Source organism: Schistocerca piceifrons, chromosome X (assembly GCF_021461385.2).
Source record: "Schistocerca piceifrons isolate TAMUIC-IGC-003096 chromosome X, iqSchPice1.1, whole genome shotgun sequence".
NCBI lineage: Eukaryota > Metazoa > Arthropoda > Insecta > Orthoptera > Acrididae > Schistocerca > Schistocerca piceifrons.
Genome location: NC_060149.1, coordinates 926,654,616 through 926,678,797, shown reverse-complemented (window position 1 = coordinate 926,678,797; position 24,182 = coordinate 926,654,616). Strand labels below are relative to the sequence as shown.

Genomic DNA, 24,182 nt, shown 5'->3' with positions numbered 1-24,182 from the left:
ATTAAAAGACAAAAATCATTTTTGAGAAGTTCAATAAACGGCCACCTTTTTAATAATTACAGAACGTGTATGTGTTTTATCATTATTTAAAGGTATTCTTGTATCTTTTTCTAAATGCTCTTAGCTGAAAAGTGGCAATATACTGTTTCCAGCGAAAATATAAAAAAGTTTGTAATTAAATTTAGTTGGTTGGTTACATGTCCCATAGATAACCTGAAAGATATTTTTATTGAAATGATCTGGAACGAGTCAGTTTATAAGCTATGTATTCACAATTAGTTTTAACATTAATGAACATTTACGAGTAGTGTTCAACAAATAATGAAAAACTTTTTTTCTGAACGCAGGTTGGTTTTATTCAGGATTCCAATACACCACATTATTCTCCAGTCCTTTGCCTAGAAAACCCTATTTTTGATATAACCTCAGTACAATGTGACCGCCTAACGCCATTTTACTGGGGGGGGGGGGGGGGGGGGGGGCACCTATGCCCGCATCGTGCCATTGTACTGGTCGGTGGCGGAGCCAAACCTCTTGCTGTATCAATTACGTCCACATCGTTCACATACTGCTTCCCGTGGGTGAGCTCCTATCGGGTGCGCATACTAATGTTGTTGCCATGAAGAAGGAGAAGTTCGTTTGAATTTTTGTTGCGACGAACACGCTGAAGTCGTTTCTTCAATTTCCTGAGCGTAACACAGTGCACTTTAGAGTTGATCGTTGCACCAAGAGGGAGTATATCAAAGAAAGTAGCCTCTTCAGAGTCCCAGAAAACCACCGCCACGATTTTACTGGCTGAGGTTGTGATTTTCGACTTTTTCTTTGGAGGATAGATGGTGTGGCTCCACTTCACGGATTGCCGCTTTTTTCGGGTTCGAAGTGATGAACCCATATTTTATTGCCTGTGACGATTTTCGACAAAAAATTGTCACGATCATCCTCGTAGCGCACAAGGAATTCCGCACAGATGGTCCTTCGTTGCTATTTACGGTCTTACGTTAGGCAGAGAGAAACAAACATTCCAGTACCCCAACTGATAGACGAGTGTATCAGCACTACCAACAGAGACGTCCAGCTGAGCAGCGAGGTGTTTGACTGTGATCCATCGAGCACCTCGAATGAGAGTATCCGCACGTTCCAACATTGCAGGAATCACAGCTCTGTGCAGTCGGCCGGCACGCGACAGATCGGACACGTTTTGCGCGACGTAGCTGCCATGATGACAGACGCCTCTCCCAACGACTCACCGAGCTTTTGATCACGCCAGGTCTCCGTAGACATTCTGTGAACGCCTACCAATATGTGTAATGCTCTGGTTTTCCGCCACGAGAAACTCAATGACAGCTCTCTTCTCGGAACGCATCTCCGTTACAGACGCCATTTTGAAGGCTGCGTATAGCGTCGCCACTAATGAAAACTTCATGAAATTATAGGGGCTGAAGCAAGAATATTCCACGATATTCCACAACAAATTTTACAATTTTTTCAGCCTAAATTGTCCGAGAAAAAAGAGTGTTGCATTATCCCTCGAAAATCTTTCAATCCTACTCGTGCAAACGCGCTTCAGAACTAGGTATTTTTTTACATGCTATCCGCTTTTAAATAAAAATTCGTCTATTGAATAGTAGGAGCTGTGCTTTTGTCCAATCAAGAATTTCATACTAATTGTATAGTTACCCCAGAAAATTATTCAATAATTATTGAGTGGAACAAGCATAAAGGACAGACTCCACAACATCATTGTAATACTAGTACTTCCACACGTTAAACAATAACCAAATATTGTATTTGAATTTAGTTAATTAAAATAAGCTGTTTTGACATACCTGAAGCTTCAGACAAAACCCGAACAGTATTTCATTTATTTCAAGTAGTTGCTGAGTTATCCTTTTTATTTGCTCATCTAATTTTTCTTTTCTTTTGTTCTGCATCTCTATTAACTGTTTGAGATTCTCAACTTCTTCCATATTCCTGTAACATTTGTTTCAGTTTGTCAGTTACAAAACGTTTTCATATCGAAGAGTCAACTTAAGCTTCAGTCTCAGTCTTCTGTACATTATAGCGTTTAATAAAATAAAAATAATGTTGAGAAGAAATGAAAAAAGTATTAATTTCCATAAACACTCCTTATGTAATACATATGCTTGCTTTTTTGTGCCCAATAACTAGCACAAGTCTGTGGTCATAACAGCACTAATTAACTCTGCTCCTTTTTGAAAAAAAACAAACAAAAAACAATATACATATGCTCTTTAAGGTCATAGTGACTCAACCGCTATTTAAGGACATAATAGTAATAAATTACTGAAAGTTATTATAACTTCAAATTTAGGTTCAGTGTGCAACAGAATTAACACATTTTCAGCATTACAAGCAAACAATAAAGTACATCATGTATAAAAAGAGGCAAATACTTTTGTTACACACTTCATTGGAAGCCCCTGGCTGTCAATAGAATGTAACACAAATTAGTTTTTACCTAGTCTGAAGATGAACAAAATAGAAAATTGTCAACTGACTTACATTTAAAATTCCAATAACAATAATTAGTAAATTCTCTGTTTTTGTGCTAAAATGAATAGGGTGTTTTTTGCCATAAAATAAATATTACAGTACTAAATGCTATAAATTATATTAATGAGGTGAAAAACTATTTTTATGCTCTTATTTTGAAACTGAACAAAACAGAAATTGTTAATAACAAGGAAAATGGTAATAGCCATAGTTTCTCAAGTGTTTGTTGCCTCAGCTAAATGTCAATATAGACAATTTATTACACACCACAATTTCAGCAGTAGCATGTAACATGAGCTATGCAGACATGCTTGTTACAATTTGAGCATGTTATAGAGGTTTCTCTGTTATAACTTCGTGGACAGAATTTGCATCTGGCATGTTTGGAGTTTTCATTTTTGTACTGGAGCTCTATGTTGAAGAAATCCTTGTTTGTATTCTTTGAACAATGGTCGCTGGTTGTTCATTTTGTAGCAGCTTCTTCTTATGTTCAGTGTAAGGAAAGATTAGGAGTCTTCCTATTTCGTAAAAATATATTCTTCTTTGTAAAGAATATTTGTTTTACACCCTGGATTACGTTCCTTCCATAGCATAAAAGCACTGAGAATATTGTAAAAGACGCTCACTGGCCAGCGGTTCATTTCCTTTTGAATGTGTGGATATCAGTAAGTTGTTTCAATGTGTATACTGTACCCTTACTTGCATTTGTAATGCACCAACCATATTTGTTCATAAATGTGCTAAGTTGCAAGTGAATTGCAACAGCACCAGCAACAGGCAAGAACACATGTTGCGCTTTATACAGTCTTCACAATGTTGCGAGGCCAGTTGGCATGGCGGGGTGTGGAAACAGTTGACACAGCAGTACCTAAACGGTAGATGCCCTAAGCCTTTCCCCACCGGCGGCCGCTGAAGTGTTCAGCGTATGTGCAACAAGGCATAGCAAAGACTAAATAAGCGCAGCTCGGAAGAGTATAAATACCTTAGCCATTAAGGAGAGATCGGTACGGTACGGGCCACTTCAAGTTTAACAGTGTTTATAAAAGAAATAGCACAATAAAACACTTCTTAAAGTTATAAAAAATCACCTAGTTGTATAACCTATCTCCGCTGAAAATCACTTAAAACTATGTGTGATCTGAGGTTTTCCCGGCGTACAGAAATCTTGAAAATTTCTCGGGTATTCAACCAGGTAGCGTCGTCCAAAAGGCGCGAGATTTGGGCAAGCCGACTTCTTGCCATCTTCAGGCGTTCTTGGTGTCTTAAAACTACATGTTATGTATTTTGGCACTTTTCAAAGAAATACTTGGAGATTTCCCATTCTTCCCCACCCACTGGGCAGAGTGGGATAAAGAGATTTTTTTCGAAATCATTGCATAAACAATGAAATTGTTAGGGATATCATCTTAAAACTAAGACAATGACGAATGAATCATTTAGGCTCAGGAATACGTAATTTTTAAAAAAAGTGAACAATAAGAAAGTATTTTAATGTAATTTTCACAAATGTGCAATTGTTTTTAATGCTTACTACCAAGTTACTTTATTGAGTCGTATCGCTCTTGCACCAGTTGTATTTTCTGGCTTGTGAACACACAACATAGGATGCCTAGTAATAAATCCTATAACGTAGCTGTGCCCAGCTAGATACGTTTCTTTGTCAAATCTGTGTGGTAAACCATATTTTCTTTTAGCTAGCTCATAGGTTAATGACCTGACAATGAGATGTTTCAAAGTTGGAGTAAATAGTTTGCTGTCCATTGCCTTCAGGTAAGTCATTGCCTTCAGGTAAGTCATCACTGTTCTACAGTGAACACATTTTTAATTATCTGTCAATTCAGTAGTTTTGATTACTCTTAGCTTTACGAACGGATGTTTCTACCGTAGATTTCGGTACGTTAAACTCCTTAGATGCTTTTAAAACTCCCATTTCAGAAGATAAAACGACTGAAACTGCCATCTCCATTAACTTAATATCCAATTGCTGTCTGTCAGTCTTTCTAATTTAAGTTCACACCATCTGGAAAAGCAAGGGAAGAAATAAATACATGCTCTGAAATCTACCGGCAGAGCAGGACAGTATCCTACTCTGCCCTGTCCTGTTCCACCCCAACAGCACATTTCAGGTTGACAACTCTCTTATGGAGCATAATAACTGATGGATTTAACTAACGTACTGCGAATGGCATGCCCTTTAAGATTACATGTTATTCAAGGGCGTACAATTAAGAATTAACCACTTATCTTGCGTTTAGATTCACTAAAAGATACGAAAACACAACTGTAAACGTCACTGGCAATCGTTGACTTACAAGCCGCACCCCAAACTAAGAAAAAGGAGCTGTCGCACCTCCTTCCATTTAGAGACATAGTTGCAAGTCACTAGAATAGGATTCAGATTTCTCCAGTCGAGAAAACAGTACAGTCCCGTTTGTGCCTCGCTATCCCATTCTGCCCCGCATTCTCCAATACTAAAGTCACTGTTAGTATAGCAGCTCTATCACCATGAGGCTGTTCGCTTGGTCGCCATATGGAATGCTGTAATAAAGTATTTGGAATTAGAGACTGTTTAACTGGTGCAACATGGCGTCCCTCCCCCAGCCCACCTCCACCAGCCGCTTACAGCTAGTGTCAGAGTACTGGCCTCGCATTTTTAGCACAATGTCTGAATCTATAGCCTATGGTACAGTGAGTCAAGAAACTTAATTGTTGTCGTCAAAGTGTCTTTGTCATATCAAATAAGTTTGGTTACAGTGCTTTTTGTTAAAAGTAAGGAGCTGGTGTATTTGTCACCCTTCAGATGCAATGGGGGACATGCTTGGCTAGTACCTGTCAGATACACGCAGTGTGCCCTAGAAAGTCATTCAGCACCTAGTACAGAATCACTAGCCCGTAGTATGTTCCATGTGTAAGCATTACGGGCTCATGGCTAGACAGTGCCAGGAATCAAAATGGCTGATGATTAGACGCAAGAATTAAGTTGATATATTTTATGTTGTGTTTTGTAATTGCTGGTGATCTAAAATGAGTACCGAGATGCGCAGGACTTCGGCATTGTGAGAGATGCAAGGAGTAACAGAGCCAGAGGCAGTACTATACAGCAGAATTAAGAGTGGTTAATAGGGAGTTGAATGGTCTACTAGAAGCGTAGTCACCACAACAAAATACAAATTTATCACCCGCTCCTTTCTCTTGTAAGTCAACTGAGGAAATGCAAACATTTGTAGAGGATCTTAGGGATTTGGTAGAGATGAAAGGATGGTCTGATGAGGAAGTTTTGAGGGTAGAAAAATAAAAAAATTAACTGGGGAAGCAGAAGCTTATGGGGTTTATATGGAGGCCTTGAGGGAAATGAAACATTTGAAGAAATTGAAAGGGAGTTAGTCAAAAGGTGTCGCAAGCAGGAAAGTACCGAACATTTTAGAGAACAGCTGGACTTGGTAACAAAGACGCAAAGAGAATCGATGCAATAATTTTGGGATGCGCTAAGGATAAGGACAAGGATAAGGGTTGAACGTACGAGGTGGGACAGAATGCTGTGGTCAATGAAGTAACTTTACAAAAGGCAGATTAACGCATTTTTAAGAGGGTCGCCTTCGTAAATGTCAAGGGAATACAGGCAGGGTTCCCAACTGATTTACGCAAAGTTGTCAGATTTTAAGGTGAGGAAACTGACATGTTGACTGGACAACAAGTTAGACAGACAGTGTTTTCAGTCAATATAAGGCGTTACAGGTGGCGACAGATGGGACATGTGTGGAAGAAATGTCACCAGCCACGGGACAGTGGAATGGAGGCAGCGGTCAGCATAATGGTAGCGGTAGTTAAAGAGATAGGGAACCAGGAAAGAGGCAGGCGTTAACAGCCAAAGGGAACCCAAGGTCCGCCTATAGGCATTCCCATTAAAATTAGTTGCTACGAAGTCGTAAAGAGAGGTGAAGTGTGTGGTGGAAGGAAAGTGGGAAAGAAGAATTGCAGGATGTTGTTGGACACAGAGGCTCATGTGTCGGTTGCCAGCAGGGATATGGTGGAACATAATCCATGGAACCCACCACAGTATAAATCGTGTGGAGAGGGGGATAAATATCAGTTCAGACAACGTGTATAAATTGTGTCACGTGTAAGTAAGGGCTGGAGTTGTATTTATTACTAATTTAACAGTAGGAATCTTGTGTGTGATGCAACTGTTGAAAGTAAATGAAGCATTGGTTCAGACACATCATTTCGTAGAAAGAAGTGTACACGTACAAGAGGTAAGTGGGGAAAAATGGTTCCTGTGCTTGTGGTTAATTTCAGAACCAAGGATTTAAGGTTAACAAAGGGGTTCTTAATCACCAATGTGGATATCCTGGAGGAGGAAGAGTGGGACACGAGAGGATTGGCCACGAACAATCCCAAACTTAACTGAAACTGCATTGCGAGAGAGAGTGAAGCACCTACAGGGGAGTGATAAGGAACAAGTGGAAGAATTACTGTTGGAATTCAAGAATTTGATATTTCCAAAAGGGCTGTGGCCAGCAACACTTATTATGCTGCACTGAATACTGAGGAAGAATAAATCACCGATTTACTGCAAACCATATAGAATACCGAAGTACTTCCAGCCGATTGTCGAGGAATTCGTCGATCACCAGCAGAAGGATGGGATTACTGGGGAAAGTAATAGTCCCTGCAGGGCCAGGATTGTTGTTGTGCCCAAAAAGTCAGCAGATGAATCATGAAAATACAGGTTTTGTTGTGATTATTGACACCTGAATGCCAAAACTGCAACAGATGTCTAGCCATTGGTGAACAGAATAGAAACCATTGATATTTTCCAACAGTGGACTTCAAGAGTGGCTACCCTCAGCTAAAAGTGGCACTTTCTTCACCATGGGAACACTATCAATTCAGGAGGATATCTTTTGGATTGAAAAATGCAGTTGTGACATTCAGAGTGTTGGACAAGGTTCTCAGAGGTTTAAAACCACATCACTATATGGTGTATCTTGATGGTATAATCATCTTTGCGAGTGACAGGGAGCAGCATATACAACGCCTAAGGGAAATATTCCTGAAATTAAGGGCCACAAGCTTAACATTGAGTATAGAAAAGCGTAATTTTGTGTTAGAATAGGTCACATAATTAGTAAGGATGGGGTTAAGATTGACCCAATGTTGGTTACAGCTGTACATGAATTACCTGTACCTGAATCGTCGAAGAAAATACAATCCTTCCTTAGAATTGGGGGTTATTGTAAAACGTTTGAAAAACGTTTGTGGATATTGCCAGACCATTAACGCGATTGCTGAAGAAAGGTTCAAAGTTTCAAAGATTGTCAGCTTATTTTTGAGAAACTGAAAGAAGCTTTGGGGGCGAGTCCAGTCTTTGTGTTTCAAAATTCCAATAAGGAATTCATAATTACATTACAAATTCAAAACTCAAAAACCAATGAAATCCTCAATCTTTACATGAGAGACATGATTTTAAGATTTGGTTCAAATGGACGAAGTAGAAGAAAAGATAAATTTTCGGCTGAGCGTCCCATTAAGGCCTAGGAGACAGAAGATTCATGTTTTTGTGTATCTCAGGTATATATATAGCACAGTGTACGTATAATGTAGGCGACATAAACTGCTGTGGGGCAACAGGGGACTTTTAGAGAGAGGAAAGAGTAATAGGAATACCTGTCCTCAGGTACGGTACGTCAGGAGACAAGATGGAGAAGATGCAGACTATAGGCATCCTACTGGTCGCTGTTGGAGTGAAAGCATTGTGCAACCAGCACGTGGAATGGGGGGACGGGGAGTGCTGGTCGTGAAGCAAGAAGCTGCTGGGTGGTACAGGTGGTATTTAACGGATGGAAAATGTAGAAAGAGATGAGAACGGAAGAAGAAGCATTAGACAATTTCCAGTAACGTGCAAAGAGCCACAAAGTACTCAGAGGAGTTACAAGGGAATGCATGAGGATAAATGGGACTTATGAGAAACTGAGAGACGAGATGATGCAGGTTCAGGAGATTATGCCGTATACAAAGAGGCGGAAAGGTTGGACTAACGCGAGGGGTCGACTTCTGAAAATTGTGTTCGGGACAGCTAACGAGAAGGACATCAGGAGGATGAACGACACAGTGGGAGTGACGAAACAGTGGGTAAAAGGAAACAAGGCAGCAAGTGTGTGGCACGGAACACAGATCGCAAATTTAGATAAAGATGTTTTAGACAGTACTCGGTTATTACACTAGCTGACTGGGGAAGCCATGAGCTATGCGGGAACTGTGGAAGAATCAGTGGACTGGAACGTAAAGATGTGCCAGCCAAAGCGGAGATATTGGATAGGGAAGTAGCAATAGGTAAGTGGCTGCAGTCCTTGGAAAACAGCATATGGGAAGCATGCAGAGAAGTAGCGGAATTGCGAGAAGCCATGCAGGAAACTTTGCGAGGACAACGAGGGTGAACTTATTGACATTGGATCAGTACCTGTAGGGGCTACGGAAAGTGCAAAAAAAAATCTACACTCAAATTAAGTAATCTAACCAAGCAAACCTACCTTTCTACTTCAACCTAGCCACAGTGGAAGCGAGGACTGATGGAGCAAAGGTAGCAGGAAAACAGTCACAGTACCGATGTTACGTAGTCCATGCATACCCCATCAAGTGGGGGATGATGAAGAAGTTTGTCTGGATAGGACTGTAGTGGCTACTCCTAACTTCAGGGAACAAGAGTGGGCATGTGGAAATAGAGAAAGTGGAGTTACAAAAATGGTTCAAATGGCTCTGAGCACTATGGGACTTAACATCTCAGGTCATCAGTTCCCTCGAACTTAGAACTATTTAAACCTAACTAACCTAAGGACATCACACACATCCACGCCCAAGGCAGGATTCGAACCTGCGACCGTAGCAGGCGTGCGGTTCCAGACTGAAGTGCCTAGAACCGCTCGGCCACCGCTGCCGGCAAGCGGAGTTACAGAAGCGCTACAGGGGTGAAAATACGGTTTGTTCAAATAGGGTAATGAAAGAGGGTGAGAACCCCTGTGTAATGAAGATACCTTCGATGAAGTGACTGTAATAACCAGTTGCTACGAAGAGGGCAAGATCACACCATCAAAAAGGATGGAACTAGAGGGATCGGACTGCTAGCAAATGGGACATCATGTGCAATATTGTGACCTACTTTCCATCTGAGAATTTCACGGCCTCGTTTGTATTGGCCAGGGAGCCTACAGAAGCGTTACGACCCACAAATCTGACTGCCTTGAATAAAAGCGCTAAGTCCATAGACAAAATCGTTAACGAGCAGGAGGGGAGAATTTCCGTGGACACGTGAATGCAGCATGTGGATCGATACGAGGAGAACCAGTACTAGAAAGAAACAACTTGACGTTTGTCATACCAAGTACCAAGGCGACACTTTCTCTGCTAAGCACAGTCCTTTTTCACAAGTACTAGACGCAGAAGACGAGACGATGTTCGAATCCAGCCACTATTGAAATCCTGGAGGACTTGATTCCCAGAACATATGAGGCAGCAGAGGGAACTATATATGTAAGGTAAGTTAAGCTAAAAAGTAACTTTCAGAGCTTAGGATAAGTAGTTCATAAGAAATCGTAGTGGTGAGAACAATTTTCAGTAAAGAGCAGACTAGAGCCAGCTGGGCCAGCCGCCAGGAAACTTGTCATTCTAGTTTGTATAAGAATAATTTAGTTTAAGACACCCCAAGGGACTGGGTATTGTTAAAGGAGAGGGCAATGTACTGCACTGACGATATTTGGTCATAAATGCACACATCTGCAAATGATTTGTAGCAGCACCGACTGGAAGCAAGTACGGGTATTAACCTTTACAAAATATAACACAGCCTTTGCAATGTTGCGAGGCGAGTCAGCCTGAAATGGTCTGAAAACATTTGAAACAGTAGTGCCAAGCAGTAGATTCCCTAAGCCTTTCCACACCGGTAGCCACTGATATGTTTAGTGTACATGCTGCAAGGTATAGCAAAGCCCAAACATGCACAGCTCAGAAACAAACAACTATCTAATCATTTATACTAAAGTCAGCCACTGCCACAACACGCCAACACCAGCCCTGGGAAGTAGTTCGCCAGCCATCGACTTGGGGGCACTGGGTCACTGCCATTACGTCACTGGCCTGCCACCCTCTGGACAGCATGCGACGTGTGAGGTGCACTACAACACGCGCAGTTGCAGCTAGCTGATGTCACGCAGAGCTGGAGTCGCTGTTGACAGAAGCAGTTGCATCACGGGCCACTACCCAGCTGGCACGGTGCTCTGTCAGCACTACGAGTCAACAACACGCAGAGGCCGCCGAATGCCACTGCCGAGCTACTGCTTCCTGTAGTGAACTAGGGCAGGGTGCCGTAATAAAGCATTTGGAATTACAGGCTGTTTAACTGGCACTGCATGGCATCGCTCCCCCAACTCCACACAATGTTCAGTACCTGAGAGAATTTTTAGAGTTTATTGAGTACCTCTGTAGAAGACGACTCTTGCTTTCTCCAGCAGTTGGCAGAACTGTATACTGCTGGCCTGCCATCCAGTCCTATTTTATTTCAAAGGGCGAGGAAGATTGGTCAAGATTGATTTGGCAGTTTCTGGCATCAAATGAGAAACATGATGTTGAAGAAACTGAACATTCAGTTCCAGAATGCTATCTATGTTTTCTGAGGCATGTTTTGCGCCTGTTTGAAAATGCTGTTAGAAAATTGGAAAACAGCTCTATTACTTCTGTTGAGTTGGACAGAATGATAAGGAACCTTAAAAGCAAGCTAGAGAGCACGGAAAAACATAAGTTCTTAGAACAGAAAGTTCGTGAAATCCTGGAAGAAATACCAAAATCACAGAGGCTGAATTTTGGAAATGATTCACCATCTTTCTTCTCATGTTGGATTGATTATTTTTCTCAAAAATATGATTTTTCTGAGAACAATGTATTCAGTCTGCCTACAAGTTTTTCACTTAAGCGATAAGAATATTTTCGTTTGCAATGGCAGTTTTAAAGGTGACCAGCAAATTGAATCTCAATCTGGATGTAGATCAGTTATACACTCCTGGAAATTGAAATAAGAACACCGTGAATTCATTGTCCCAGGAAGGGGAAACTTTATTGACACATTCCTGGGGTCAGATACATCACATGATCACACTGGCAGAACCACAGGCACATAGACACAGGCAACAGAGCATGTACAATGTCGGCACTAGTACAGTGTATATCCACCTTTCGCGGCAATGCAGGCTGCTATTCTCCCATGGAGACGATCGTAGAGATGCTGGATGTAGTCCTGTGGAACGGCTTGCCATGCCATTTCCACCTGGCGCCTCAGTTGGACCAGCGTTCGTGCTGGACGTGCAGACCGCGTGAGACGACGCTTCATCCAGTCCCAAACATGCTCAATGGGGGACAGATCCGGAGATCTTGCTGGCCAGGGTAGTTGACTTACACCTTCTAGAGCACGTTGGGTGGCACGGGATACATGCGGACGTGCATTGTCCTGTTGGAACAGCAAGTTCCCTTGCCGGTCTAGGAATGGTAGAACGATGGGTTCGATGACGGTTTGGATGTACCGTGCACTATTCAGTGTCCCCTCGACGATCACCAGTGGTGTACGGCCAGCGTAGGAGATCGCTCCCCACACCATGATGCCGGGTGTTGGCCCTGTGTGCCTCGGTCGTATGCAGTCCTGATTGTGGCGCTCACCTGCACGGCGTCAAACACGCATACGACCATCATTGGCACCAAGGCAGAAGCGACTCTCATCGCTGAAGACGACAAGTCTCCATTCGTCCCTCCATTCACGCCTGTCGCGACACCACTGGAGGCGGGCTGCACGATGTTGGGGCGTGAGCGGAAGACGGCCTAACGGTGTGCGGGACCGTAGCCCAGCTTCATGGAGACGGTTGCGAATGGTCCTCGCCGATACCCCAGGAGCAAGTGTCCCTAATTTGCTGGGAAGTGGCGGTGCGGTCCCCTACGGCACTGCGTAGGATCCTACGGTCTTGGCGTGCATCCGTGCGTCGCTGGGGTCCGGTCCCAGGTCGACGGGCACGTGCACCTTCCGCCGATCACTGGCGACAACATCGATGTACTGTGGAGACCTCACGCCCCACGTGTTGAGCAATTCGGCGGTACGTCCACCCGGCCTCCCGCATGCCCACTATACGCCCTCGCTCAAAGTCCGTCAACTGCACATACGGTTCACGTCCACGCTGTCGCGGCATGCTACCAGTGTTAAAGACTGCGATGGAGCTCCGTATGCCACGGCAAACTGGCTGACACTGACGGCGGCGGTGCACAAATGCTGCGCAGCTACGCCATTCGACGGCCAACACCGCGGTTCCTGGTGTGTCCGCTGTGCCGTGCGTGTGATCATTGCTTGTACAGCCCTCTCGCAGTGTCCGGAGCAAGTATGGTGGGTCTGACATACCGGTGTCAATGTGTTCTTTTTTCCATTTCCAGGAGTGTACAATGAATTTTTTTGATTTCCAGAGTGCATTTCCTGAGAGAATCTTCAGTATGATGAAGAACCACTGGTCAGAAGAAAGAAAGCATCAAATAAAAGAGGACTTCTCTGGAAGTTGTGGTTAGTTGTTGAATTTTCTGAAGGAGGAGGGGGACAATGAATGACTACTAAAAGCAGCAAAGAGCAACACAAAATATGTATTCAAAAATACATAGCAGATAGCAGTGATCATGTTACTGATGGACATTTTCTTCAAGATTCCATATCTCCCACTTTTACCTGAACTTTGAGTTGAGGTTACTACATTGCCTGTAAATGTTCATTTAAATTTTCATTTCATATTTAAATAACAAATACACACATTAAAAATAAGAATGTAAAGGAGACAACTTCCTCTTTTATTTTTGTGTTAACACAATATTAAAACTAAATTTAGATAAGTTTAGAAATTATAAGAAGAGTAAATTGGTAATATTACTTACGATATTTATAGTAAACTATTAGCATTTTCTTCATTCCATATGATCGAGAGGTTGTCCGTCCCAGGGTTTCTTGAAAGGTGATATCCCTAATATATATGCATATACAGATTCTGTATTTGTATATGTTATTATGTATGTATGTATATGCATAAAAAATTTTGAAGGCTGTTGTACATTTATTTTGTATTTAATCTCTGTCCAGACAATGTCTAAGACTTGAGTTGACATGCATACACTTTCGATATGTTACCGAAGTTACAGAAATGGATGATAAGCTGCAAAATTCGCTATTAGCCCATAAACGTAAGTTGCGACGACCAAAAGAATAACAAATAGTGCGCTTTATGGTTGCAGGGAAATAACAGTGACGTTATTCTGTGCCCAGATTTTGTTTGATCAGCACATTTCTTTTTTCATTATAGAGGTGGGATAAATAAGAATAGAACCGTACTGTTTGCTTTCGACGAACTTTGGATGTCTTTCCTCTGAAGCATGAGTGATGCATCGAACAGATACCACTGTTCCTCTATTGGAGCACATTTGCAGTTGTATACACTGCGTCACTTACTTTTCGCCTTACACGCTCCACAGTCTCACAAAGCCAGCTAGTCCCACGCATCCCCCATTCGGACTACGGCTGTGGCTGCCCGGGATACTGCCCACATTGAGGCTGACCCCTCACCCGTGGTAGAGTGGGAGGTCGTCTCGAGGTGTGGCAGGGGGCGAAAGACATTCCGAAGGGCTGAACGAACGGCCTCTCCAGTTTGTCTGACGAAGCGGTTTCAGGCTCTGTCTCCGGCTGATACTGATCTTCGGACGGACATGGCTGCTTGTCCTGTTCCAGAGGTTGCCCCTCAGTCTTCAAGATCCGGGCGGTCGCAGAGGGTGGGCTTACTGGTAGTTGGGAGCTCCAACGTTAGACGCGTAATGGGGCCCCTTACAGATATGGCAGGAAGAGAGGGGAAGAAAACCAATGTGCACTCCGTGTGCATACCGGGGGGAGACATTCCAGATGTGGAAAGGGTCCTTCCGGATGCCATGAAGGGTACAGGGTGCAACCATCTGCAGGTGGTCGCTCATGTCGGCACCAATGATGTGTGTCGCTATAGATCGGAGGAAATCCTCTCTGGCTTCCGGCGGCTATCTTATTTGGTGAAGAGTGCCAGTCTCGCTAGGGGGATGAAAGCAGAGCTCACCATCTGCAGCATCGTCGACAGGACTGACTGCGGACCTTTGGTACAGAGCCGAGTGGAGGGTCTGAATCAGAGGCTGAGACGGTTCTGCCGCCATAGGGTGGTGGGGTTTCGGGTTCCGCTGGCTACGTCAGGAGTACACTACACGCAGCAGGCGGCTACACGGGTAGCAGGGGTTGTGTGGCGTGGACTGGGCGGTTTTTTAGGTTAGATGGCCTCGGGCAAGTACAGAAAGGGCAACAGCCTCAAAGGGTGCGGGGTAAAGTCAGGACATGCGGGAACCAAGCAGCAATCGGTATTGTAATTGTAAACTGTCGAAGCTGCATTGGTAAAGTACCGGAACTTCAAGCGCTGATAGAAAGCACCGAAGCTGAAATCGTTATAGGTACGGAAAGCTGGATGAAGCCAGAGATAAATTCTGCCGAAATTTTTACAAAGGCACAGACGGTGTTTAGAAAGGATAGATTGCATGCAACCGGTGGTGGTAGTAGTAATTTATCCTGTAGTGAAGTAGAAGTGAATAGTTCCTGTGAATTATTATGGGTGGAGGTTACACTCAACAACCGAGCTAGGTTAATAATTAGCTCCTTTTACCCACCTCCCGACTCAGCAGCATTAGTGGCAGAACAACTGAGAGAAAATCTGGAATACATTTCACATAAATTTTCTCAGCGTGTTATAGTCTTAGGTGGAGATTTCAATTTACCAGATATAGACTGAGACAGTCAGATGTTTAGGACGGGTGGTAGGGACAGAGCATCGAGTGACATTATAGTGAGTGCACTATCCGAAAATTACCACGAGCAATTAGACAGAGAACCGACTCGTGGAGATAACATCTTGGACCTACTGATAACAAACAGACCCGAACTTTTCGACACTGTAAGCGCAGAACAGGGAATCAGTGATCATAAGGCCGTTGCAGCAGCCCTGAATATGGAAGTAAATAGGAATATAAAAAAATGGAGGAAGGTTTATCTGTTTAGCAAGAGAAATAGGAGACAGATTTCAGACTACCTAGCAGATCAAAACGAAAATTTCTGTTCCGACAGTGACAATGTTGAGTGTTTATGGTAAAAGTTCAAGGCAATCGTAAAATACCTTTTAGACAGGTACGTGCCGAGTAAAACTGTGAGGGACGGGAAAAACCCACCGTGTTTCACAGAGGAAGACCGCAGTGCAGTTCCTTCTCTAAATCCTCGCACAAACGAAAAAATGGCTGACTTCGAAATACGTGTCCAAGGAATAGAAAAGCTACTGAAATCACTCAACAGAGGAAAGTCCACTGGACCTGACGGGATACCAATTCGATTCTACACAGAGTACGCGAAAGAACTTGCCCCCCTTCTAAAAGCCGTGTACCGCAAGTCTCTAGAGGAACGGAAGGTTCCAAATGATTGGAAAAGAGCACAGTAGACCCAGTCTTCAAGAAGGGTCGTCGAGTAGATGCGCAAAACTATAGACCTATATCTCTGTCGTCGATCTGTTGTAGAATTTTAGAACATGCTTTTTGCTCGCGTATCATGTCGTTTCTGGAAACCCAGAATCTACTCTGTAGCAATCAACATGGATTCCGGAAACAGCGATCGAGTGAGGCCCAACTCGCTTTATTTGTTCATGAGACCCAGAAAATATTAGATACAGGCTCCCAGGTAGATGCTATTTTTCTTGACTTCCGGAAGGCGCTAGATACAGTTCCGCACTGTCGCCTGATAAAGTAATATCCTACGGAATATCAGACCAGCTGTGTGGTTGGATTGAAGAGTTTTTAGCAAACAGAACACAGCATGTTGTTCTCAATGGAGAGACGTCTACAGACGTTAAAGTAACCTCTGACGTGCCACAGGGGAGTGTTATGGGACCACTGCTTTTCACAATATATATATAAATGACCTAGTAGATAGTGTCGGAAGTTCCATGCGGCTTTTCGCGGATGATGCTGTGGTATACAGAGAAGTTGCAGCATTAGAAAATTGTAGCGAAATGCAGGAAGATCTGCAGCGGATAGGCACTTGGTGCAGGAGTGGTAACTGACCCTTAACATAGACAAATGTAATGTATTGCGAATACATAGAAAGAAGGATCCTTTATTGTATGATTAAATGATAGCGGAGCAAACACTGGTAGCAGTTACTTCTGTAAAATATCTGGGAGTATGCGTGCGGAACGATTTGAAGTGGAATGATCATATAAAATTAATTGTTGGTAAGGCGGGTACCAGGTTGAGATTCATTGGGAGAGTCCTTAGAAAATGTAGTCCATCAACAAAGGAGGTGGCTTACAAAACACTCGTTCGACCTATACTTGAGTATTGCTCATTAGTGTGCGATCCGAGACAGATCGGGTTGACGGAGGAGATAGAGAAGATCCAAAGAAGAGCGGCGCGTTTCGTCACAGGGTTATTTGGTAAGAGTGATAGCGTTACGGAGATGTTTAGCAAACTCAAGTGGCAGACTCTGCAAGGGAGGCACTGTGCATCGCGGTGTAGCTTGCTGTCCAGGTTTCGAGAGGGTGCGTTTCTGGATGAGGTATCGAATATATTGCTTCCCCCTACTTATACCTCCCGAGGAGATCACGAATGTAAAATTAGAGAGATTCGAGCGCGCACGGAGGCTTTCGGGCAGTCGTTCTTCCCGCGAACCATACGCGACTGGAACAGGAAAGGGAGGTAATGACAGTGGCACGTAAAGTGCCCTCCACCACACATCGTCGGGTGGCTTGCGGAGTGTAAATGTAGATGTAGAAAGCACAGCATCCTTAGAGCCCATCTGAAGCCAACAGTCGGTCATTTCGTCCTGTCAATGCTACTTTACAACAGCATGATTGTGTAGAGTCCGTGGCCAACGCGCAGTGACCAGGTTTCGTCCAAAGTGCTGACCGAGTTCATTCGTTTGTTCGGAAGGGGAGGTCGACATCGGTTGTGTGCTTTCGGCCAGTCGGCGTCACACTACGAAGACAGAAATAAAGGCCCACCACGCCCTGCCACCTTTCTCAAACGATTGTACAGTACCAACACGGTAAAAAGAAAATCACTTTTGCGTTACTTACAGCTTTATGTGTTAGCTTCATGATGATGTGCTTTTTTATGGTCATATATGTAGTGTTGGCAGAAGAGCCAACACTGTGTTTCTAGAGGAGGCCGAAATGCACGCGTTTAATTACACGCTGACTGGCGTGAGGTCTGGAACAGGACAATATCTTGAGAAGTGCAAATAAAGTACGTAGATGAAGTAATACTTAACTTTAATCCACAATTGTAGAACATCTCTCTTGATGATACATGCGTCACATAATATTAATTATCAATTGAATACGGCGCCTTGCTAGGTCGTAGCAAATGTAGCTGAAGGCTATGCTAACTATCGTCTCGGCAAATGAGAGCGTATTTGTCAGTGAACCATTGCTATGAACGTCGGCTGTACAACTGGGGCGAGTGCTAGTACGTCTCTCTAGACCTGCCGTGTGGTGGCGCTCGGTCTGCTATCACTGAGGCTAGGCGCAAATTGAGACGCGTATAGCGCGTGTGGCGCGACGCAGCGCAGCGCGTGTTTTTGTAACATCACAGGTTCAAACGGGAACGCGCAAATTGCGACGCGACGCGACTGGGACGCGACACGCGCCTGCGCCAGGTCGCGCGGCGTTGTGGTTGAGGCACAGTTTCTCGCGCCGCGCGTCGCGCGTGCCTCGCTAGCACCGTGGGAAATTTGAGGCGGGGAGCGGAAAAGTAGCACGGCCATATGCTCACATCGGAACGGCGCATATGAGCAGTGGTAATATTGCCCATACGATAAATTTTGCCTTACTGTGTACTGAATTTTGTTGCCTTTGTGTAGTATTTCGTTTTTCGCCATTTAAACGCTCCAGCTTTCTTAGTTAGCACGTTATAATTTTCTGTTACTTATATGTGCATAGTTTTGTTTTGTTTTTCTTCTGTCAAGAAAAATGTATACTTCAGTAACTGATGAGCCAGTGGCCACTGGAATTGCACCATATTGCCTCCGCGATGTTTTCAGATCGCAAGAAGGGACAGAGGGTAGTGAATAAGGAAGCAATGAATATTATAAAATCATGTGATTAAGAATCAAGGCAGGAAAGTAAAGCAAGGTTATCTTCTCGCTGCCTAGTAAGCTAGCGTATCTGTACGATCTGTTACAAAAATTTAGAAAGGGATAATCTCCACATGTGTGATCCCTTTGTGCATCTGGTAAAAAGCGTCCAAAATCTGAAGTATAGAAGTTTCACTGTGATTACTCTGATATGGATGTAATAATGTAATACGACACACTGTACTACATGCGTGTGAGCAACATATTTCCACTGCAAGCTAGAAACAGTCCAAAAGCAGTCACAAATAACAATGTTTTAATTGGTTCGCCGTGATGAGAAAAAGCATTTCAATTGTTGCATGGACATTATCAGCATTAATAAACTAATTATACAACAACAGGCTACACAAATGAAGAAAATGGTCGGTATTATTACGAATGTAGGAATATCCTAAAAGAGTGTTATGATTAGATGTATTTAATTTGTTGAAATGTGCTGCTGACAAAGGCAGATCTACTTTCATGACAATGTTTTCCGAACTCCATCTCACAAGGCACACATGGCTAGCTTGTGCATTCCTGTCGCGCGCATTGTCCTTCGCTGCTGACAATACACTCACCATTGTGTTGTGCGACAGATCAATTGTTTACTTTTCTCAGTAACAACTATTTTATTCGCGATCACGCATTGTCAGTTTGGCAAGCCCTAGGTGAGTAAACAGTATCTGGCATGTGCCTATCATTCCGCCTGAAGGAACGCTCGTCACTATTTTAATACTGCTCAGACCAAGAGAAGGAATAAAATCCTTTGGTAAGTTTCCATTCCAGTCGCTCAGTGTTAAAAATACGATGGGTTACGGGGATTCCACCAAAATTCCAACAGAATTGCCAATCTGTTTTTGTGTGAGTTGTTAACTTTTTATCATTCGAAGAAGCATCATCATTTATGAGTAAAGGCCACATTTCTCTTGGTGACTGGTTTAATTGTACTTCCTTTGTCACAATGTAATTTGCCAAACTCATCTCACATCAGCTATTGAGACAGAATTCCGAAACGGAGGGACTCATTAAACAAGTAATTGGCAATCACAGAGCTCAATAGCTTACGAAAAACCTCGTAGTATCGGTTTGCAGTAACATAAAAGAAGAAATTTCATGTTTATTTTCATGCTGGGAAGCTCTTGTTTCGCTAGCTGTCGATAACTCTTAAGAAATTACAGTCACTGGAGTGAAATAAATAAATAAAGAAGTATAAGTAGTGATAAATCGCCACGGATAAGAAAGTTTCGTGTGTTTAATAATTCGCAAAATACTCTCCTCCCTGTGTGCTATCATTCGCCAAACTTTCGTTTCGATGTCTCGAGCGGTTTAGGAGATATGAGAAATGTTGCGGGTATTTCATTCTCGTGGGCGTGAGATCGGAAGTGAGGGCGCTACATGGGATCCATTTTCTCGAGACCGGAGGCAGATAGAGATCTCCTCCAAAGTCTAAACAAAAATTCAGCATGTTAGCTGAATTTCATACGCAGCAACATATGGTGTAACACGCACCAAACGCAAAATCATAGCGACCCCTAATTTTCGTTGCAAACTTTTTGAGTTTTGCGTAGTGTCTCACTAAAATGTGTACATCACAATAAGAATGGTCAGTAGCGTGGTGATGGGCACTTCGTCACGAAGCTGACATATAAACGCTACAAGTAAGGAAAAAATCATATATTTTCAGAGAATAGTTTCTGTAAAGTCGTTTGAGCAAGATAAGAGGTTGCGCGCGCTTCGGTTCAGTCAGCGCAGAGCGTCGCCAGTCGGCGCGTGCGAAGTATGGTGTACGCGTCGCAATATGCGCTGGACCCGCGCGAACCGTGCAGCACGTGCGTGTCGCGCTGTAGTCCAGTGTCACGTCACACGTGCTATACGCTTCTCAATTTGCGCCTAGCCTGACAGTGGCGACACGCGAGTCCGACGTATACTAATGGACCGCGGCCGATTTAAAGGCTACCACCTAGCAAGTGTGGTGTCTGGCGGTGACACCACAATATATATTTATTGTTTGCAGTTACATAAGACATTGCAGGAAATAAAAAAAAGTTTGCAATTAAAAATGGGGGCCGCTATGATTTTGTGTTTGCATATTATGTAATATGTTGCAGTATATGAAATTTAGTTAACACATTGAATTTTTCCTCAGACTTGGGTGGGAGTCTCCAACTCTTACCAATCTCGAGAAATCTGATCTGTTGTAGTACACTCATTTCCGGTCGCCCATACCAGCGATAAAGTCAGAATGGAATGTCCACAGCATTCCTCATACCTCATAAACGAGTTCAGAAATCGAAATTAGGTTTTGGTAAATGACAACACAAAGAGGAGAGTATTTTGCCATGTGATTATTATGCAGTAGCAATCGCCGACATAGTGTAACTGAGGCGGAATAAGGGGAACCAGCCCGCATTCGCCGAGGCAGATGGAAAACCGTCTTTAAAATCACCCACAGGCTGGCCAGCACACCGGACCTCCACACTAATCCGCCGGCGGATTCGTGCCGGGGACCGCTCGGGAAGCAGTGCGTTAGACCGTGCGGCTAGCCGGGCGGGCCAGAGCAACTTAATAGTTTGGTCCTCCACCATTCACAAGTACGAAGACGAGTGAAACTAGAACATTTCAGTCACTGTTAATGGAAGTTCACATAATAACTTAGCTGTTACAAATGATGACATACTCAACTTTTGCCGGCCGCGGTGGCCGAGCGGTTCTAGGCGGTACAGCCTGGAGCCGCGCGACCGCTACGGTCGCAGGTTCGAATCCTGCCTCGGGCATGGATGTGTGTGATGTCCTTAGGTTAGTTAGGTTTAAGTAGTTCTAAGTTCTAGGGGACTGATGACCTCAGCAGTTAAGTCCCATAGTGCTAAGAGCCATTTGAACCATTTTGAATACTCAACTTTGATATCCTCGAGGGTTGTTGCTTCAGGAAGTCGTCGAATTCTGCGTTGCTACTGTACTAATTTTTAAATACAATACAGAGTATAACACTTTCCTTGTCTTATATTGTGACTGATTATCAAGTACATAGGTGGAATATATTGACAGTCTGACAGCCTGCGAAAGACTCACACAACGAGCTTCCAAAAGACAATAATGCAGGCTGACGTCGTGGCTCATGCGCTACTTTCTTTTATATAAAACTAAACGATATAATACATTATTGAATGCAAGATTCACAAAATAACAGTTAAAAGTCATGAGATGATTTTAGTTACTTACATCGAAAAATGGCCACATATTGCCCTACATGTTCTGATATTCAGTTTGGAAAAGTTTACTTAATTTCATATACAATTTCAACGAAGTTTAGAGTACAACAATTTAAATTACATTTTAGTTAATTATGAACATATCACTTTCAATGAAATATTACTAACAGTATTTCGGTTTGCTTTCCAGTAGAGCTATGATTTTAAATGATCATAATGAGTAAACATGGTAGCTTTTCAGAAAGAGGAGAAAGGTAAATTTTTAAGAATATGTGGTGCAACATGCTGCTCACACTAACCACGGGATCACGGCGCTCCTGAGCTCAGCCTAGCCTTGATGTTGCCTATCTTGCGCATGGACTACTCAGTTTTTATATTTTGCTTATTTTTTTCATAGTTCCACACAACGTCTTCCTGTTTTCTCGATTGATCTGTGTTCAGTTTTTCAAGGCCTATCCACTGTGCCAACTTATAACTAAATCTGAGGGGGGTGCGATGGGGATGTTCCCTTGTTAGTGGCATTGTGTGTTGATGGCGTTGCCAGTTTACATACTGTGCATGTAACACAATAAATGCGTTGGATGCCTCCTGTGATCAGTTTACTTGAAAAACGTTTGTTGTCATCGTAATTTATGTAATTGGCTCTCCGACTTCCAATTTGACAATTTGTGGAAAAATTGTTTACCTTGCTAGTCCTAGTTTCAAACATTGTCTGACAGAAAACGTAGGCATGAAGGAGTCAGTAAAAGCAATTATTCGCTATTATAGCAAACTTTTGAATCCACTGGACACTTGAATTCTCTATATTGATTCTGAGAGTGTTGTTATTTCACTTGTTATTTACTGTCTCAATGTCATCCGTGAGAATAAAGTTAAAGGCAGTTGGATTAGGTTCCTGATCTATAAACTTTGATTTAATATTCTGCACTGCTAAATAAATTTTGAAGGTTATATTCTTTACGTAAAACAGAGTATCGGTTTCAGTCCTAGGATTGACGATAAACTTCAGAAATACAATTACAGAATAGTGGCATATCGATTATGGCTCCTCACCATCAACAATAGTTGTTACCCATAGTTTCGTATTTGCTATTTTACCGTCGTTACCCTTTAGAGACCAACCTGATCTTTCCACAATGCCATTTTTGACTTGCTTCTTAATATGTCCTATAACTGCAGATTTGTTGAAAATATTAACTGCTAAATACGCTATTCCACAAATTAAAAACTTTCAGTTACTCTTCACATCTTGAAACTTACTAGCGTTGACTTTCACTGAAGAAAAGATACATAATAATAAAATGAAATCAAAGAGTAGAATGTCAAAGCGTGGTGTGAATGGTTAAAATGAAATGAACTAAAAATCATCTTCTTGCCTAAAACACGTTACTCTTCCAGAGAACTTCGGCACCTCTCAAAATTTTTTACACCTCTGATGTTTAGCCACATGTGGACAAATAGTGGGTCTCATGATGCAGCACTGTTTAGCCGTCACAAAATAAAGCCTCAAAAATCAGTAAATAAAACTATTCTTCTACTGTTGCTCCGAATCGCATATACCAACCGCCCTCTGCTGCGACAACGACTCAAAGTCTATTGGGTATTTGATTTTTCTCTGCTTTTTCGGGCCTCCTTACCTCTCCTTCTAGCCCAACCTTTGTTCTCCAATTACGCCTTCATCGGCGAGCTTCTCCTCAATATTTTTCATTTGTGCTGAATTGTTTTGTACCCTTCTTGCATATACACGTGTGTCATGTATTTTTTAGAGACTGCATGAATATTTCTTCTCTTATCAAGTTAAATATTACATATCTTGCTGTTAATTAATTTGTTTGTCCACATCCCACTTACTGCGTTCCCTTGAAATTATATAAAATATACGTCTCTAAAAAATATAAAATAAAAACTTGAAACAGCTGTTGCAACTGATTGGTGAAGGGCTGAAAAAAAAAAACACCTCTGCTGATGCTGCTTAGTATCGCGTATAGCCTCCTTCGGCTTCCACAACAGCTCGAAGTCTGTTGGGCACTGAGCCCACAACTCGAGCCACATAACTAGGAGATTCAAGTAACTCATTCCAAGCGTCATGAACCACATCAGAAAGCTGTCGGCGAGTCGACGGTGACTGCCCCTTTTCTCGTATTACTCTGACCATTTCTGCCCAAATATTCTCAATGGGATTCATGTCAGCTCCTTTAGGTCGCCATTCCGTTACAGTAATATTACTATGGTCG

General features: G+C 42.8%; 1 protein-coding gene across 1 annotated transcript in view; it reads right to left on the bottom strand.

Moving 5' to 3' along the window:
• LOC124722785 (outer dynein arm-docking complex subunit 3) overlaps nucleotides 1-24,182 on the bottom strand; it is a 341,284-nt gene that overhangs the window by 35,028 nt on the left and 282,074 nt on the right. Inside the window, exon 9 of the mRNA XM_047247919.1 lies at nucleotides 1,827-1,971. Within this exon, the coding sequence (XP_047103875.1) occupies nucleotides 1,827-1,971 (145 nt within the window). The remainder of the gene's footprint in view (nucleotides 1-1,826; nucleotides 1,972-24,182) is intronic.